Below are 19,904 nucleotides of genomic sequence, written 5' to 3'. Positions count from 1 at the left end.
GCAGATATGGAGGAAAGGATTAGCCTCATCTAAATGGGGAGGCAGGGATTAGCCTCGTGCACATAGGGAGGCAAGGATTAGCCTCATGCAGATATGGAAGCAAGGATTAGCCTCATGCAATTATAGAGGCAGGGATTAGCCTCATGCATATATGGAGGCAAAGATTAGCCTCATTCAGGTATAGAGGCAAGGATTAGCCTCATTTGCATATAGAGGGAGGGATTAGCCTCATGTCGGTATGGAGGCAAGGATTAGCCTCATGTAAGGAGGCATGGATTAGCCTCATGCAAATGGGGAGGCGGGGATTAGCCTCATGCAGGTATGGGGAGGCAGAGATTAGCCTCATACAGGTGTGAAGGCAAGGATTAGCCTCGTGCAGATAGGAAGGCAAGGATTAGCCTCATGCAAATGGGGAGGCAAGGACTAGCCTCATGCAGGTAGGGAGGCAAGGATTAGCCTCATGGAAATATTGAGGCAAGGATTAGCCTTATGCAAATATGCGGGACAAGGATTAGTTCCATGCAAAGAGTGAGTATCAAATAAGAGTAGTATATTTCTTAGCTTGAGATATATTCCGTGTCTGATGGCCGGATCGATTGTGAATTTTCTTTGTGTATATATGTTTGTGAGTGTTATCGCTATGCCAAATGTGCCTATGTTAAAAGAAAAATTGTAAGTTTCATGTGGGGAGGTTTGTTCGTGCCTCTGTCCGCTGGCCTTTATTTGCTGCTTTCCGGATCCATTACCGAAATAGAGTTTTCGAAAATACGTAATTATTAACAAAAATAGAGTTATTTTAGAAACAAGTTGAAGTATCAAGTAGATTTTTAAATGAACTAGTGATTGTAACTCATTTTAGAGACATTGCAGCTTTCTCATGTTAGAATTTTGAGGGTCCTCCTCAAAATTCTTCCCCAGTTTGGTGGATGACCTTTCGGCTGTTTACAGGTAATAAGCCATGTTGAACCTTCTTCGAAATTTTGAGAATCCTTCTCAAAATTCTGCCTCAGTTTCTTAACCGATTTCCGATCGTCTGACATATGTTGTCCTTGGTTGGGCTTGCTCCGAAATTTTGAGGGTCCTCCTCAAAATTCTTCCATGGTTTCTGGTCTTGGGGGGAAATGGAAATTTTATTATGATATGACCGAATTCATAAGGCTACCTACGTATCCCCTCTTAAACGGGAATCAAGTCAAGCATAATTCAATTATATCAGATGAAGAAATGTAAATAGTCTAAGCATAGTATCTCTTGACTGCATCCGAATTGATTGGTTTTGGCCAAAATTCTCCATCTATTTTTGCAAGTATGAGTGCTCCTCCTGTTAGCATCCTGTGAACCATGTACGGACCTTGCCAATTGGGAGAGAATTTCCCTTTGGCTTCATCTCGGTGTGGGAAAACCTTCTTTAGCACCAGCTGTTCTGGCACAAATTACCTTAGTTTGACCCTTTTATTGAAAGCTTTGGACATTCTATTCTGATATAGTTGACTGTTACACACTGCGTTCATCATCTTTCCATCGATAAGGACCAATTGTTCTTAGCAGCTCCTTATCCATTCTGCATCGTGAAGTTCGGCTTCCTGTATGATTCATAAAGGAGGAATCTCTACCTCGGCGGGGATGACAGGCTCGGTTCCATAAACCCACATGTAAGGGGTTGCTCCGGTTGATGTGCGAACTATAGTGCCGTATCCCAACAAAGCAAAGGTAGCTTCTCGTGCCATTATTTGTGGTTTTCTGCCATCTTTCTTATTATCTTCTTTATGTTTTAATTGGCAGCTTCTACGGCTCAATTCATCTGAGGTCTATAAGCTGTGGAATTCTTGTGCTTGATTTTGAAAGTTTCACACAGGGCTCTCATTAGATCACTGTTGAGATTGGCGGCATTATGAGTGACAATGGACTTGGGAACTCTGAATCGGCAAACAATACGATCTTTGACGAAATCTGCAACGACTTTCTTGGTCATAACTTTGTAAGATGCAGCCTCTACCCATTTTTTGAAGTAATAAATGGCCACTAGAATAAACATGTGCCTATTTGAAGCAGTAGACTCGATTGGACCAATGACATCCATTCCCCAGGCGGCGAATGGCCAAGGTGAGCTTGTGGAATTGAGCTCATTTGGTGGCACTTTTATCATATCGGCATGCACTTGGCATTGGTAGCATTTGCGGACATACTATTCGCAATCTTTCTCCATGGTCATCCAAAAGTAACCGGCCCTAAGTATAATCTTAGCCAAGACAAAACCATTCATGTGCGGGTCATAGGTCCCAGCATGTACGTCCTCAAGTAGTTTAGAAGCTTCTTTTGCGTCGACACATCTTAGCAATCCCAAATCGGGAGTCCTCTTGTACAAGTTTCCTCCGCTATGGAAGAAGTGACTGGACAATCTCTAGAGTGTGCATTTCTGAGTGCGGTTCGCATGCTCCGGATATTCCCCTCTCGCCAAATACTCCTTGATGTCATGGAACCAAGGTTTTACATCTGTTTCTTCTTCAACATAGGCATAATATGTTGGCTGATTATGAATCCTCATTGGGATATGAACAATGTAATTCTTATCTGGATGCTGTATCATGAATGATAAGGTGGCCAATGCATTGGCAAACTCATTCTAAATTCTGGGCACATGTCGAAACTGTATCTTTGTGAACCTCTTTATCAATTCCTGCACATGGTGCAGATATGGCAATATCTTGGAATTCCTAGTGTCCCACTCTCCTTGTACCTAGTGCACAAGCAAATCTGAATCACCGATTACCAGCAGCTCTTGAATATTCATGTCGACTGCCATGTTGAGTCCTAGTATGCAGGCTTCACACCCTGCCATGTTGGTGTAGGGAAATATGAGTTTAGCAGATACCGGATAATGTTGGCCGGTTTCTGATACCAAAATTGCTCCAATGCCCACTCCTTTGAAATTTGCAGCTCCGTCAAAGAACATCCTCTAACCATCGTATTCTTCGGTAATGTTTTACCCTACGAATGACACTTCTTCATCAGGAAAATACATTTTTAAGGGTTCGTATTCTCCTCCCACCGGGTTTTCCGCAAGATGATCTATCAATGCTTGCCCTTTGACCACCTTTTGAGTTACGTAGATGATACGGAACTCACTCAACAGTTTCTGCCACTTGGCTCGCTTCCCAGTTGGCATTGGTTTCTGAAATACGTACTTTAAAGGGGCCATCCTGGATATGAGGTATGTAGTATAGACACATAAGTAATGCCTCAACTTCCAGGCCATCCAAGTCAAAGCACAACAAGATATATGGGTTGTTCCTTAAGGCGTGAGTAATATATGGCTTGCTCCTTTCTTCCTGTCTCACCATGTTATCCTAGAACACATCCGAAGGCTCTATATAATACAGATTGATAGAGTAGCAAAGGCCGTCCCAGCTCTGGCTGGATCAAAACTGGTGGCGTGGACAGGTACTCCTTGGTTTTGTCAAAAGCTTTCTGACAATCCTCGGTCCAACTTGTTTCGGCATCTTTCCTCAGTATCTTGAATATGGGTTCACATATGATTGTGGAGTTTGCTATGAAGCAATTGATATAGTTGAGACGTCCCAAGAAGCTCATCACGTCCTTTTTGCTCCTAGGTGACGGTAACTCCAGAATAGCCTTGACTTTAGATGGATCTATCTCAATCCCTCGATGGCTGACGATGAATCCCACTAACTTTCCTGCGGGAACCCTAAATGCAGACTTTGCGGGGTTCAGCTGCAGATTGTACCTCTTTAACTGTCAAAGAACCTTATCAAGTCTGCTATGTGATCTGCAGCCCTCTTGAATTTAATAATGATGTCTTCCACATATACCTCTATTTCTTTGTGTATCATATCATGGAAGATGGTTGTCATCACTCTCATATATGTAGCCCCGACATTCTTGAGACCAAATGGCATCATCTTGTAACAGTATACCCCCAAGGTGTGATAAAAGCTGTTTTCTCAGCGTCTTCTTCGTCCATCTAGATCTGGTGATAACCCGCGAAGCAATCTAGAAAGATTGGAGTTCATGCTAGGTGAAATTATCGATCAGGATTTGTATATTTGGCAGTGGGAAGTAGTCGTTGGGACTTGCTCTGTTTAAATCTCGATAGTCTACATATACTCTGACTTTCCCATCTTTATTCGGAACTGGTACAATGTTGGCTGACCAGGTGGGGTCCTCAACCACCCTGAGAACTTTACCTTTGATCTACTTAGTAACTTCCTCCTTGATTTTCAGGCTCATGTCTGGTTTGAACTTTCTGAGTTTCTGCTTTACTGGCGGACACATGGGATTAGTTGGCAACTTGTAAGCTACTATAGACTTGCTCAAATCGGTCATATCATCATATGACCATGCGAAAATGTACTCATATTCTTTTACAAAAAGGATGTACTCTTCCTTCTCTGTTGGTGATAAGTGAATGCTAATGTGAGTCTTCTTGACGGTCTTGGCCTCCCCCAAGTTTATTACTTCGGTTTCATCTAGATTGGATTTAGGCTTATTCTCAAAGTTTTCAACCTCCCTGACAACTTCCTCATGTATCTCATCTTCTTCATCCGAGCCACTATTCTCATGTTGTGTTGCCTCATTACATGTCACAGTCACTGGTTCATCAGGAAAAGTAATAATAATTCTGTAGAAAGAAAAAAGTATAGAAAATAGTAATGAATAATAAAGAGCAAATGCATTTGATTTAAAATTAAACAACATCCAGTCAAGTGCGGCTCGATGAATCGAGCATTTATTTTTGAAACAAGTAAGTCTTTAAAACAAAATTAATGAAAATCTTGAATGCATAGAATGGCTATAGAAATAAAATCTGCCAAGCTACCTAGGGACTCGGCGAGCCCTGGATGGTGTGGTGGTCCAATTCCTAAGAACAACTCCCTTCTCCACAATCTGAATAGTGAGGCCTTCTTCCTCCTCCTCCTCAATTATGGCACTGCAGTACATGTCTTCATCTTCCAAGAACAGATTCTTTAGCTCGGCTAATGCCTCCTCTTCTGCGGTTCCCCAGATTGTATCAGCTTGGTGAAAAGCTAGATCTAGATGTGGCACTGGTTACTCGAGAGGATAATATGGTACAGGCCATGGAGGCGACCAATCTTTATACTCTTGCCATGTGTACTGATATCTGAGCCCAAAGGTAGTACCGTGACCCTTCAATCGCATTGGTTTAGTGATACCCCTGGAGGTTCTTCCTAAGCCCTTTGTTTGGTTCATACCCAGACCATGCCAGTATGCTCTCTATTTTACTGCTCCACCATATATCTTTCTTGACGGCATTGACACGTTCGATGTGATGATAGGTTTCCCCTCCTAGCCTTCTTCTATGTCCAATAACCAGGATGGTTTGACTGGTGTAAATGGGGTTACTCCCATCTCCGTGAATGATTACCTCCTGACGATTCCATTCGAATTTCACTACTTGATATAGTGTGGATGCCACAGCCCCAGTGGCGTGGATCCATGGTCGGTGCAATAGAAGATTGTATGAGGCCGGTATGTTGAGCACCTAAAACTCGACGTCGAACCAAGTTGGCCCCATCTACAAGCAAAGGTTAATTTCCCCGATCGTGGCCCTTTAAGACATATTAAAAGATTTCAAGTTCATGATTCCTGCCCGTATTTCATGAAAACATTTGTCCAACCTTTTTAGAGTGTCCAATGGACAAATATTGAGTCTTGAACCCCCTTCAACCAAGACCCTGGCAATGAATTTGTCTTCGAATTGCATTGTCATATGCAATGCTCGATTGTGATTCAACCCCTTAGGCAGTAGCTCATCTTCGTGGAAGATGATCTTATGACTTTCCAGTACCTGCCTTACCATATTGGCCATCTCTCTACCGGTGATGTTTTTGGGTACATAAGCTTCACTCAACACCTTCATTAAAGCATTCTTATGCGCCTTTGAATTTTGCAGCAGTGACAGGATGGAGATCTGAGCTGGGGTTTTGTTCAAATGGTCAATGACGAAATACTCCTTTGCTTTTAATTTCCTCCAAATGTCATCTGGCCATGTTTCAATGACATGCTATTTGGTAGTGGCAACCTTACTTGGTCCTCCCAAGTGTTCAGGTGAGTACATTCTTCCGGTTCTGGTCATTCCCTGTGTAGCATCGGATTCTTCTACCTTTGCCTTCTTTTTTCGCCGAGTTTCGGCAACGTAATCCTAAGGTATTGCTTTTGAGTGGGAAGGAGGTATGGTTGATACTTTGACTGTAAAAGGTGTGACCACTTCTACTTCAAACGGGGTAGATGTGTCCGTAGGTGGAGCCATCTCTACCTCAAATGGAACTGATACAGCTACCTCAACCTCGATTGGTGACTGAGTCCGTACTATTATAGGAGTAAGTATGACCGAGGGTTTAAAGTCATTGCCCTCCTGAATAAGCCCAATCGACCTCTCAGGGTCCCATTCTTCATTCCTCCCCATCACATGTACCCCACTACCTCTATGATCAGGGAGAGGGTTGTTGCGGACATTAGGTGCAACCTTCTTTTGCCTATATGACCTTGTTTTTAATTAGCGTCTGGATCTTATCTTTCAATGTTTGGCACTCATAAGTGGTGTACCCCTTCATACCGGAATGGTACGCACAAGTTTTTTTTGGATTGACCTATTGGGATGGATTCTCTAATGCCATAGCAGGAATGGGGGTGACATAATCAGTGGCCTTCAACCTTTCATATAGTTGATCGACGGGTTCAGCAATGACGGTGTATTGTCTGGGTGGCTTGCGGTCGAAGTTTGGTCGTGGTCTTGTAAAGTTTTGTCGAGTTGGAGGTGATTGGAAATGGGATGGTTTGGAGTTATAGGTGTGATGGACAGTAGCTGGTTGGGAATATCTGGGAGATGAGGGTTGATATGTGGGTGGTGGTGCTTGATATGCGGGTATAGGTGTCTGATATGTGGGTGGAGGTGTCTGGTATGTGGATGGAGGTGTTTGGTATGTGGGTGGAGGTGTTTGGTAGGTAAGTGGAGATTTCGGGCCTTGAGACACCATTACTGCCCTAACATCTCTCTTCTTTGATATACCGCCTGATTGTAATGCCTTATTTGTGGCCTGTTACCATCCCGCTTTTGATGCCTTCCTCAATTCTTTCCCCAAGCTTGATAATATCAGAGAACTTATGCTTTTCAATGACCATCAATCTTTCATAATATTGGGAATCCTGTGCTCTGACGAAGAACTTATTCATCCGTTCCTCGTCCAAAGATGGCCTGACCTTGGCCGCTTCTGACCTCCAACGAGTAGCATACTCGTGGAAGGTTTCGGTGGGCTTCTTCTTAAGATTTTGGATGTAGAAAATATCTTGTGCATTCTATGTATTGAACCTGAACCGGTCCATGAAATCTGACGCCATACTGACCTAATTGGACCATTTCTTGGGATCCTGGTTGATGTACCAAGACAAAGCATATCTAGCAAGACTCCTCATAAAGAGTTTCATCTGGATCTTTTCGTCTTTCCCGACACCAACAAGCTTGTCGCAATAAGTCCTCAAATGGACCCTGGGATCACCTGTGCCGTCAAACATCTCGAATTTGGGATGTTTGTATCCCTCTGGTAGTTTTACATCTGGCTGTATGCATAGGTATTTATAGTTCAAACCTTATATTCCTTTGCCGCCTTCGATACCTTCAACTCGGCTTATGAACTTCTTGAGTTCTTTAGCTATGTTTTGAATAAGCGGGTCATTCTCGGAGGATTCTGGGGTATAGGAGATTGGTTGGATAGAGTGAGGCATGGTTTCCACGTATATGGGGTTGTTTTGGTGAGTGCCCGGTGCTTGGGTGTAATGGTGGACATTAGTAGAGTTTTGAAGAACGGGAATGGGTTGTGGTGTGTTTTGGGGAGTGTTGTAAGTGGTGGTTGGTGGGTACTGAATTGGTTGATGGTGGTGTTGTGGCGGAATTGGTATTGGTAGGGGATTGAGATTTTAGGGCGGGGTTGCGTATTGATGCAGTACATGAGGGTTATGCAGATGTTGGTTTGGTATGTTTTGGGTAGGTGTTGGGTTCTTTATGCCTTGTTGGGTATCGTCGGGGATATTTAGGGTGAGTGACATGTTTTTCAAATTACAAACCTGCTCAAGCTCTCCCTGTATCTCTAATATATTTTGTTCCAACCTCAACACTAGATCATTTGGTGCCGGAGTACTCCGACCATCTGAAGCTTCTGCATTCTTAGCATTCTCCTTTCAGATACCACTTAAATCATCCATTTTTGCTTTTCCTTTTCCTTTTGTATTTCTTGGAGGAGGAGGAGGAGGTAGAGGGCCTCTAGATTTAGTGTGGTATGCTGACAATACCAGTATGAGCAAACCAACCTTAGGGGATGGGAATAAGAAATAAAGAAAAGCAATAAGGTAAACAAGCCAGTGAGGATTCTGAAATGTTTGCAATATTTAAACACATATTGCGGGAATGTAAATTCATGTCCTAATTTGGGAGCCTTATTATTCCCGAGGTAGGCCTAGCAACAAATAAATTTGGAGAAATTTAGTGCCAATAATTGCCTCATTTCATTAAAGTAAAAGTAAACGAACCAAAACAAAACTAAATAAGATAATTTCACTAACGGTTCTTGGCCTTATTACATTTGAATGGAAAGCAAATAAATCTAATCTACTTGGTCCCAGAAGGACCCTCTCCAGACTGGATGCTCTTGTCGATCAACTCTCCCAACTCGTGCAGGTTCAGCAGCAGGAATGCCCTTGCAAGATGCCCTCCTTCGTTTCTTTCAATGTTTTGGCAGTCAGTGACCCTTTTTCTCATCTTCCCTTCCAATTCCATTAAACTGTACTCCAAGTATTCCAGGCTCTCACTGGATTTAACAGCTCTTTCTTTCCACTCGTTAATCATCTCTATATCAGCCTTATGCAGTGCCATATGCTCTTTTCCACAGCTTGTTGTACTTCACCCCCACTTCAGCAACCTCATCTATAACCTTGTTTCCTGGCCCAGCACTTGGCTCAACAACCCCAGTTATGTTGTCCTCCAACCACGAAAAGTAAAGGTATGAGTGGCCCGCGTGATATCGGTCCGGCTCAATAGTATCCTTCTCTACAATAATCTTTATGTTCCACATGTGTTGCACTTAATTCTTATACCGAATGGCGTTACCTTGGAAATTGGGTCTGAAGTTACACGGTTTGGTGACCTGTGGTATGATTTGTCTCCTGCCTTCTTGTCTTATAACCCTGAGAGGAGCATAAAGATATATGCCCCTCAACCCGAACATCACCAACTGCGGAAAATCCCTGGATCTAATGATGAATTCATTGGTAGGGAACCACTCAAACATCCACTGGACTTGATCTTCAGTCAAATTTTCAAAAGGTTGTACCAATCTTGCAGCGTCCTCTGGCTGAGCAAACATATCTGGAATATAATTCATTCTTTTGGGATGATGGAAGGCTATATGATCATTCCACGGCCTTCGTGGAAATTCTTGACGGTATTGTCCCTTTTGGAGATGTTCCAACAACCAGACTTGTAGTAGTAAGTTGCAGCCCTCGAAGAACCTGAACCCCTTCTGACATCGCTCCAAAGCCCAGTACATGTTTGCAACAATCATAGGAATAATAATGTATGTCTCCCCCTCGATCCCGTCCATTAAATTTTTGGTCACCATGGCCAACCTAGTATCGATCCTATCCTCTTGGATTGGGAATACCAGCATGCCCAAAAAACACATGATAAATACAAAGACCCTACGATAAATCCAACCTAAAGAAATGATTGAGAACTCATCATCAAAGAGGCGGTAAGAACTACTGTGACCGTATCTTTCATAAAGGAACTCAAAAGGTATGTAGGAGTCCTTTAGGCATTTCAAGTTGTCATTTTTCTTCATCCCTACCATTTTCAGAAATCCCTTGGCAGTGCAATTTTTAGGTGCCAAAAGATTAGGACTATCCCAAGGTAACCCAGCAAATCCACCTATCTCTTCTAGAAGAGGTGTCATTTCTATGTTCCCAGAACGGAACACAACCCTTTCCTTTTCCCAAAACATAGTTGCAACCTCGATCAGCATTTTGTTGAGCTGAAGGTCCATCAAAAAAGGAAAGTTTTCTAAGACTCATTTCATATGGTTTTGGTCATAAGAAGGAAGATCCCTCCACCTATCTAGCAAAAGTGAAGGTATTCTAACCATACCGAATCTGGGGACCTCGTGCCTCATTTTCTGCAAAATAAAGAGAGTTAGGCCCTTTCCCCCTCCAGGTTCATCTATTTATACAATAATAATTAGCATATTGGCACTTATTTCTCCAAATTAATGCACATAATTGTGGTTACGTCCGTTGGGATTATGGAAAACCCGATGGACTTTTGGACAAGGATGGTCTTAAAGGGTTATTATGTGGACAACATATTCACCCGGCTAAGTTTGACCATGATGCATATACAATTAAATCAGACGAACCTTTGAGGGGGAAAGGCACAGAACCATCAAACACACTGATAATCGACTAGTTTTACCGAAATACGCCTTTTCGAATTTAAAGGTTGATATATAGGAATAGCGCAAACACTCATCAAGCATTGCTATAGAATTAATTACGTACGAGTGGAGTATGATGTTGAGCATGATTTATGCAGCAATAAATAGCATGTTGTCAAGTATTTGCACGTAAAAAATAATAAATGCAATATTTAAATAATTAAAGAGATGGTTACAGAAAAAGAAAACAAGGAGACAAGTCAGTTTTAGGAAAAGAGATCATAAATGCTTGAAAATAAATAGTTAAATTCAAATAAGCGGAAAGGGTACGTGGGATAGGACATGGTCCGACTAATTCACAAAAGACAAGTTCGTTATGGTAAGAGCCTAAAGATATCCCCATCAGAGTCGCCATGCTATCGCGCCCCCCTTTTCCCTTTTTGACAGGGAAGTCCAGGTTTCGACATTCATGGGGGGAATAACTCGTTTCCTTTTGGGAATTGGGTATTTGAAGAGTCGCCACCTAACAGATTATGGTGCGTTAGGGAACCTTGAGCAATTAACTCATGGACTAGTTTGCATTACCAGAGATTTAGGGTAAAGGCTCGAAATAACCTTGAGGGGAAACTGTTAGGCACTCCTCGCGGACCACAATGGTGGGTCCCGACTGAACTTAAACTATGTGAATTAGTCATTTTAATAAATAAACAGTTTTAACACGTACTTGCAATTAAAGGCATGTTTTGATATTTAAAGCAAGTGTAAGATTCAAGTAATGGGACAATGGAACAAGATGCACATATATAAAGAAAAGTAAATTTATTTAAACAACGGAAGTTGGGAAAGAGGGGTACTAGGTTGATTAGCCTATATGATCATACCCATACAATGCCCGGTAAACACTCCTCAACGAGGGGCTACACGTAACATTAGCGCGTAGTCATCATATTCTTTACTACCCAATTCCCTCCTAATAGATTTTAAATGTCCTTGCCTTATGTTTTGATGATCTAACAAACTTACTATTAAGAATCAGATATGGAACCTGTCCTACTTGGACTATACTGCGAGTTTAACGGATTCCAGCTAAAGGTGAACTTTTGTAACTTCAAGAGATAGGAAACCAAACAAGGACCCGAAACCCTTGTGGTTTCCTCAAAGCAGTACAAAGTCAATTGGACACAGCTGGAAGCGATGTGACTGACTGCACTATTTCTGCCTGCACTGCATTGTTTCCAGTATCCATTTATTCATTGACTAACTAAAGTCCTTACATCATTTCAAGTGATGTCATCAAGGTGTATCAACAATGAGTTTATACAAAACATCACTTGAACATTTCTGTTTCTTATTCAAGCTTTTTGCAAAAACAGAGAAATCAATCCTCACGAGCTTGAAGAACAAAGTTAAACGCTACTACGGACCAGTTCCTAAAGTTAGTATGTTGTTGTCCTTAGTTGAGTTGTAACTTTGTGAGTGTTCTTATTGTATCTCCTAAACTGCTTAGTTAGAAGCGTTGATTAGGAATCCTCTTGTAAAATTCGTAAACTCTCTGAGTTTATGTTGTGTCTAGGATTAGTCATAAGTTAAAGTCTTTGTCACTAGAGAGTGACAAAGTGGCTTGTGGTGAGAGTATCACAAGTTAGTCAAAGCCTTTGTAACTAGAGAGTCACAAAGTGGCTTGTGGTGAGAGTGCCACAAGTTAGTTGCGTTAAATCCTTTGTAATAGAGTTATTACAAAGTGGCTTGTAATAGGTGTTTACAAGTTAGTTAAGTTGAAAGCCTACAAGGTGTAGGTCGTAGTTTTTATCCCCTTGAGTTGGGATTTTTCCACGTAAAAATCATGTGTCTCACTTACTTACAGTTTTACTAGTATTCTCAACATAACCTCATAGAGGACCAGGTACTCTACTGTTTGGTGGACTTATACAAATTAACAATTGGTATCAGAGCAGGTTCCTCCTATCAGGCTAACACCTAGGAAAGATCCTTATGGCTAATACACAAAATTTTGAAGAAGGTCAATCTACATACCGACCACCCAGGTTCAATGAACAATACTTTGGGTGGTGGAAGACAAGAATGCATGATTTTATAATGGCTGAGGATTCTGAGTTATGGGATATCATATATGATGGTCCTTATGTTCCAACAAAGGTACTGGAAGAACTCCCATTTTCAATGTCAAAAAATAGTAAAGAATACACTGAAGCAAACAGGAAAGCTGTGGGGAAGAATTTTCGTGCCAAGAAGATTCTGGTGTATGGAATACGACCTGAAGAATATAATGGAATTTCCACTTGTGACACTGCTAAAGAGATATAGGAAGCTTTACAAACAACTCATGAGGGAACTACCCAAGTAAAACAATCTAAGATCCATATACTCACTATAGAGTATGAACTCTTCAGGATGAAGGACAATGAAGCTATTGAATCAAAGGACTTGCAGGAGCTGACCACAGAAGAGCTTATTAGAAATCTGAAGACCTACGAGATGAAGAGGAAGATAGACAGTGAAAGAAGAGAACCAAAGAAAGAATATAACCTGGTAATCAAAGCTGATAGCAATGACACAAGTAATAAAGATGTTGACATGACTTACTTAACCAAAAGGTTTCAGAAGAAATGGAGAAATGCCAAAAAGGGGCAGCTCTAGCAAACCAAAAAACTATAATCTCTATTATAAGTGTGGAAAGCCTGGACACTTCATCAAAGACTGCCCTCTCTTGAAGCAAGAATTCTCCAAGAACAACCCTGAAAAAGCAGCTAAGAGAAACCCGGTCTCTTTTAAGGACTTCAAAAGAAAACGATCTGCTGATAATGTGATGAAACAGGCTCTTGCAGCATAGGGAGATTCCTCTAGTGAGTCTGAAGATAAAACTGATGCTGGTGATAGCTCCATGATGGCAGTTGAAGGCGAGCAAAATGAATATGACTCAGCCTTTGCTTTGATGGCCCAATCAGATGATGATGAAGACGATGACAACAATGAGGTATATTTTAGGGATGTTCAGAGAAATATGAAATCCTACTATCTTAAGAAACTCATGTCTTTAGCTAGTATATTGATTGATGCCTATCATAGTCTTCTGGAGGATAGGGATTCCTTGACAGTAAAACTAGAAGAAGCTGAACAAACTAGAGATGACTTAGTAGCTGTAGTTATTGACCATAAGGAAACCATTAAAAAACTCAAAAAAGATAGAAATGATTTCCTGGCAGTAATTGCATACCTAAGGGAAACAATAGAGAGACCAGGGACTAAGTCAAAACTTGGAAATTCTGGAAAAGGAAAAGAGATAGCCAGTATGGAACACATTAGGCTTGAAAATAAGTTGAAACTGTGAGAACTAGGATGTGTGATGAAATTGAGAAAAACAAGAACCTCCAAACTGATCTGGAAACAGTAAAAAATGATCTTGAAAAGTTCCTAAAGTGGAACTGGTCCTTAGAAGCTGTCACTGCCATATACACTAATAGTGGTAGAAACAGTCTGGGAAGTTCCAAAGGTAGAAAACTCCTTACAACCCTCATAGTAAGTATGTCACTATTTCTGATAATTGGCTCTATACCCACTATGGGAACAATGGGCATGTCAAAGAAAATTACCAGGCCAGGGTTCAATCTGTTTAGAAAAACAAAGTATTTGCTGAAAAGGTGACTACAAAAGAGGGACCAGGTTCCACTCACAAAAAATGCACATTACCTGCATGGACTAAGAGAGCTCTTATTTATCCTCTTGCCTACTATAAAGGAACCAAACTTGTTTGGGTACTTAAAACTAACTCTTGACCTTCTTGTGCAGGGAACAGTGAAAGAAAGCGATCAATAATGGTTTATGGATAGTGGGTGTTCAAAGCACATGACTGGGAATACCATGGACTTTCTTTCATTAAAAGCCCTGCAAGGAGGGAGTGTATCCTTTAGCAATGGGAAAAAAGGATACATTCTTGGAGTTGGAAAAGTCGAGAAGTCACTCACTCATTCTATTGAAAATGTGTACTATGTCAATGGCCTTAAGTACAGTCTTTTGAGTGTCTCTCAGATCTGCGATAAGGGAAACAAGGTTGAATTCTTGTCCAAGATATGTACAGTTACTGATCTGGCAATTGGTGAAGTGGTAGTTGTGGCCAAGAGATACAAGAACATCTATGTTGATGATTTTGAGTCCTTACAAAGTGGTGATCTGAGTTGTCTGAAAGCCATTGATGATAATGTCGAACTGTGGCACAGAAGACTGGGGCACACAAGATTTTCTCTTCTGAACAAACTAATTTAGAAGGACCTGGTCCATGGCCTGCCCATGTCAGAATTCAAGGTGCAAATATTTTGCGATGCTTATGCTAGGGGAAAACATGTGAAGTCCTCTTTTAAGTCTAAAAGGGATGTGAGCACTTCAAAGCAACTAGAGCTTCTGCATATGGACCTATGTGGTCCTATGAGAGTGCAAAGCAGTGGAGGAAAAAGATACATCTTTGTGATAGTGGATGACTACTCCAGATTCACATGGACTCTATTTCTTAGAACTAAAGATGAAACATTTGAAGTGTTTGTGGCCTTTGTGAAGAAAATCCAGGTAAAGATGGAGTCTAGAGTCACATGTATTAGGTCAGATCATGGAACAGAATTTGACAATGCAAAATTTGATGAGTTCTGCAATAAAAATGGCATTACCCACAACTTCTCAGCTCGCAGAACTCCCCAGAAAAATGGAGTAGTGGAAAGGAAGAACAGAACTCTAGAAGAGATGGCAAGAACAATTCTAATCAATAGTGGAATTGCAAAGAACTTTTGGGCTGAAGCAGTCAACAATGCCTGCTACTTGGTGAATAGGTGCATGATCAGATCCCTCCTGAACAAAACCCCATATGAGTTGCTGAATGGAAGGAAACCCAAGTTAACTCACCTAAGAACATTTGGTTGCAAATTTTATGTTCTCAATAATGGAAAGGATCAGCTTGGTAAATATGATGCCAAGAGTGATGAAGGAATATTTCTGGGCTACTCGTCTCAAAGCAAAGCGTACAAGATATATAATAAGCGGAATCAATATGTTGAGGAAAGTGTTCATGTTATTTTTGATGAGTCTTATTCATCCTGTGAGAAGAGTGTTGAAGAAGATCAAGATGGAGAACCCTTACTAGTTCCCGGTGAAGACATTCACATGACAAATGGAAAGGTAGACATGATGAGCCAAGTAAAAGACCTGAGTGAAGACAACACTGCCTCATCTTCAATAGAACCATGTACTTCAATTACAATCACTGAAGCTGAAGAAAGAGTGGTTGATGCAGTTCAGGGTACTCCACTAGCACCTAAGAGAACACAGGAAAACCAGTCAAATGTACCCACATTCTCTCTAAATGAACCTCAAACGTCTAACTGGAGACACAAAAGCTCTCATCCTCTTGACAACATAATTACTCCTCTAGATTCTAGAGTACAAACTAGGTCAAAAGCCAGAAATTCACTTGCCTTCTCAGGGAGTACAAATCAGGTCAAATAGAGCCCAAGAATATCAAGGAAGCCTTGAAAGATGTAGATTGGATTACAGCCATGCAAGACGAGTTAAATCAGTTTGAAAGGAACAATGTCTGGCACCTGGTACACAGACCCTCAGATCGAACCATTATAGGAACCAGGTGGGTATTTAGAAACAAGCTTGATGAATATGGAAATACCACAAGGAACAAGGCCAGACTAGTGGTTCAAGGCTACAATCAGTAGGAAGGGATTGACTTTGATGAAACATTTGCTCCGGTAGCTCGCATGGAAGCTATTAGAATTCTAATTGCTTTTGCATCTCATATAGAATTCACCTTGTTCCAAATGGATGTGAAAAGTGCATTTTTGAATGGACTTCCTAAGTAAGAAGTCTATGTAAAGCAACCTCCAAGGTTTGAATGTCATGAACACCCCGAAATGTGTTTAAACTGGACAAAGCATTGTATGGGCTGAAGCAGGCTCCTCGAGCTTGGTATGAAATGCTGTCAAAATTCCTCTTGGAAAATGGCTTTAAAAGAGGGAAAATTGACAAAACCCTGTTCCTAAAGAAATGGGGAAGGCACCTGCTCATTGTTCAGGTTTATGTTGATGATATCATTTTTGGGGCAATATCTGATTCTCTGTGTAAAGAATTTGCAAAACTCATGGGAAGTGTTCTAGAAATGAGTATGATGGGGGAACTAAACTTCTTATTGGGTCTTCAAGTAAAATAGTCCACAAAGGGTACATTCATTTGTCGGCAAAAATACATCAGGGAGCTCTTGAAGAGGTTTGACATGGAAGCATCAAAGGTGATAGACACTCCCATTGCTATGGCCACTCGACTAGACATGGATGAAGATGGGTTTCCTGTGAATCAAACCATGTATAGAGGCATTATTGGGTCTCTTCTCTATCTTACTACAAGTAGACCTGATATTGTCTTCAGTATGGGGTTATATACGAGATTTCAATCAAATCCCAAGGAATCTCACTTGAAGAAAGCCAAAAGAATTCTGATATATCTTAAATAACACAGGACCTGGTCCTTTATTATCCCTCAGGTGACAGCTTTAATCTTATTGGATATACTGATACAGACTATGCAAGATATCTTGTGGATAAGAAAAGCACTTCTGAAATGGTTCAGTTCCTAGGTTCATGTCTCATCTCTTGGGGCACAAGGAAGCAAAACTCAGTGGCTCTTTCAACAGCTAAAGTAGAATATGTAGCTGCAGCATTATGCTGTGCACAACTTTTGTGGATCAAGCTGCAACTAGAGGACTTTGGGGTACTCACTGAGAGTGTGCCCCTTCTATGTGATAGCACAAGTGCACTCAATATGGCCAAGAATCCAGTTCAAAACAAAAGGACGAAGCATATTGATGTGAGGTATCACTTTCTGAGAGACAATATAGGAAAAGGGTTGATATGTATGAAGTTCTATAGCACAGAAGATCAAATTGCAGACATCTTTACCAAGGCACTATGTAGGGAATATTTTGAAAGAAACAAAGTGAAGTTGGGGCTTTTAAAGCCTAATTGAGAACCTGATTCCTCATTATTTGACTATGAAAAACATATTCAAGAAAAATTGGCTAAAAGTGTTTTATGGCCCTGTCTAACTCGCTTCAATACCATTGCAGGTAAACACGCATGATGATTATAGAAGCTAGATGCAGTGCATGGAAGATAAACGAGGTTTAATATTTTCAAATAATAGGTCAAGAACCTAGTTCTTGTACCAAAGGTTAGTAGTTCTGCGCATTCTTTAATACACGTCTTAAAAAAGGTACAAAACACAACTGCCATGTCATCAAACTTTTCAAATCCTACTGTCACATATCTTCACTTCAAATCATTCCATCTCCCTCTGAAACATTGCACTTCTCCACGCCCAACCGTTGTTTCAGAATCGGTGCCTATCTCTATATCTTCATAATTATCTACTCTTAATAAAACCCCTCTTTTTATTCTCCATAATCCATAAGTCCTCTATTCAAACCTCCCTAAGCACCTTCGCTCCATCTTTCCAATGGCTGATACAAACTCCGACCTTACTGCCTCAGTCATACCTGTTACTGAAAGACTTATGGAGTCCTTCATCCCTACTGAGCCCTCTTTAACCACTCCTACAGTTCCCGCTAAAATCACACCTCACCCAGATTCCCCTTCTCTCTCTATTTTAGAAACCCCTAAAATTGTTGATTCGTTCTCTCCACCTTCTAGGGTTCCCACTAATAAAAGACCAAGTGGTAAACAAGGCTAAAACCCTGAGGTCACAGAGGGTTCAACGATTATTGCTACCGATTCTATGGTGGTAGTAGTACCGATTGAGGAAGAAAATGTTGTAACCGTCTTTGTGGTGTTTGCTGATGTTGTACTACATGAGATAATCTCCCAGAAAAATGAGGTACAAGGTATGGGGGATGAATGGGCCATTGTAACTATTGAAGGCGCTACACTCACAGATACTACTGGGCCCTCACATGAGGAACCTGACCCCTCTCCAAAAGACCCAGGTCAGGGTTCTCATTCCCAGGACAGTTTTGGTCCTACATTCAATGTTGTGCCCATGGAAATACAGGCACCTGAGATGAGGTCCAATGATGAGGAATATTTAGACAACCTAGCTCTTGATGCGTTCATAGTAAAGCGAAAGGTGGTGTCCACCCCTGAGTCGTCCACCAAGTGACACACTACTAGGTTGCAAGCTAAAGTGTCCTACTACTCTGCCCTTCAAAAGATCAAAAGGGATAGTAAGACACAAAGGAGGAAGCTGGTGAAAGATGGTGTGTCTGTAAGTGATAAGGCGATCCCTGTAGTAGAAGTGGAATAGGAAACACCAAATAAACCTGGTTCATTGGTTAGACGGTCTCAAAAAAGGAAGCAACCTGCTTTAGTAGAGAAGGCTTCAGCCTCTAGCTCCAAGTAAAAGGATGATATGAGTGAGTTCTCGATGTCTGACGAGGATGTGTTAGTCAAATCCAATGGAAAAGAGAAATCAGTGGTGGGAAATATGGCAAACGAAAGTCTAAAATTATTCAGGAAACTAGTTCTTTGAAAAGGATAAGAAGTGAAGTCAACCTTGGCCTAGAACGCTTGAGGCACCAAAAAGTCTTGTTGGGTCGTACTTTTGACCCAACAATCTCTGAGATGGCTGGTATGCGACAAACTCTTGAAATGTTCGAGTTTCAACGATGGGCACATCTATTCCAAATAGATGCACTTAAGGCATTTGAGCATGAGCTACGAAGCTTCATTGCTATCCTCTTTCTTGTTGAGACACGCCACATTTGTGCTTTGGTGAATGGAGTGGATATCGTATTCGATGTAAAGTTACTTGGAGAGATTCTTAAAGTTCCTATAGCTGGGTTGTCTAGTGTAAAGGATGTGTGCAGTTTAACTTCAGAAATGCTGTGGCAAAAGACAATGCATACCATAAGGGGGACCAGATCCATAAGAAAGTGTTATTTCTATCTATAAGCTGTTATTCGAATTGGTAAACAAAGTTCTATTGCCTCGCGCTGAGAGGAGATCACTGACTTCTGAGTCTGACATGTTCTTGATGGAGCAATTGGACAGCTTTACCCCTATGAGTCTGCCTACTATTATGATTAAACACATGCAAAAGGATGTCACCTTAAAAGATGGTAATCATGGCCTTCCGTACGGGTTCTTGCTTACGCGAGTGTTTAAATTCTTTGAGGTGCCGCTGGGGACAGGGAAGGTGGGGAGTAGGAAGTACATCAATCATCTCACAACTTATTAATGCTCAGAATAGTGCAACTGAGGAGATTCGTTGGTTGAAGGCCAGAAATGCTATCCTGGAAGGTCAGCAAGCCCAAGGGGTTCCGGCGTCAAATGATGAGGTAGCTTGTTTGACAAAAGAGAATGTTGATCTCAGGGTGAAAGTAGAGAACTTGAAAGCAGAACTGCTCATTGAGCAAAAGTCGAC

At 41.3% G+C, this 19,904-nt stretch overlaps 1 protein-coding gene across 1 annotated transcript; it reads right to left on the bottom strand.

Moving 5' to 3' along the window:
* Positions 1-1,792: 1,792 nt before the first annotated feature.
* Positions 1,793-2,146, bottom strand: LOC138889675 (uncharacterized). The gene has a single exon (XM_070173010.1). The coding sequence runs from the start codon at positions 2,144-2,146 to the stop codon at positions 1,793-1,795; it is 354 nt and encodes a 117-aa protein (XP_070029111.1).
* Between the last annotated feature and the right edge of the window lie 17,758 nt (positions 2,147-19,904).

This window comes from Nicotiana sylvestris, chromosome 4, assembly GCF_000393655.2.
Source record: "Nicotiana sylvestris chromosome 4, ASM39365v2, whole genome shotgun sequence".
Lineage (NCBI taxonomy): Eukaryota > Viridiplantae > Streptophyta > Magnoliopsida > Solanales > Solanaceae > Nicotiana > Nicotiana sylvestris.
Note: the sequence above shows the minus strand (reverse complement) of the source record. Positions and strands in the feature narration are given on the sequence as shown.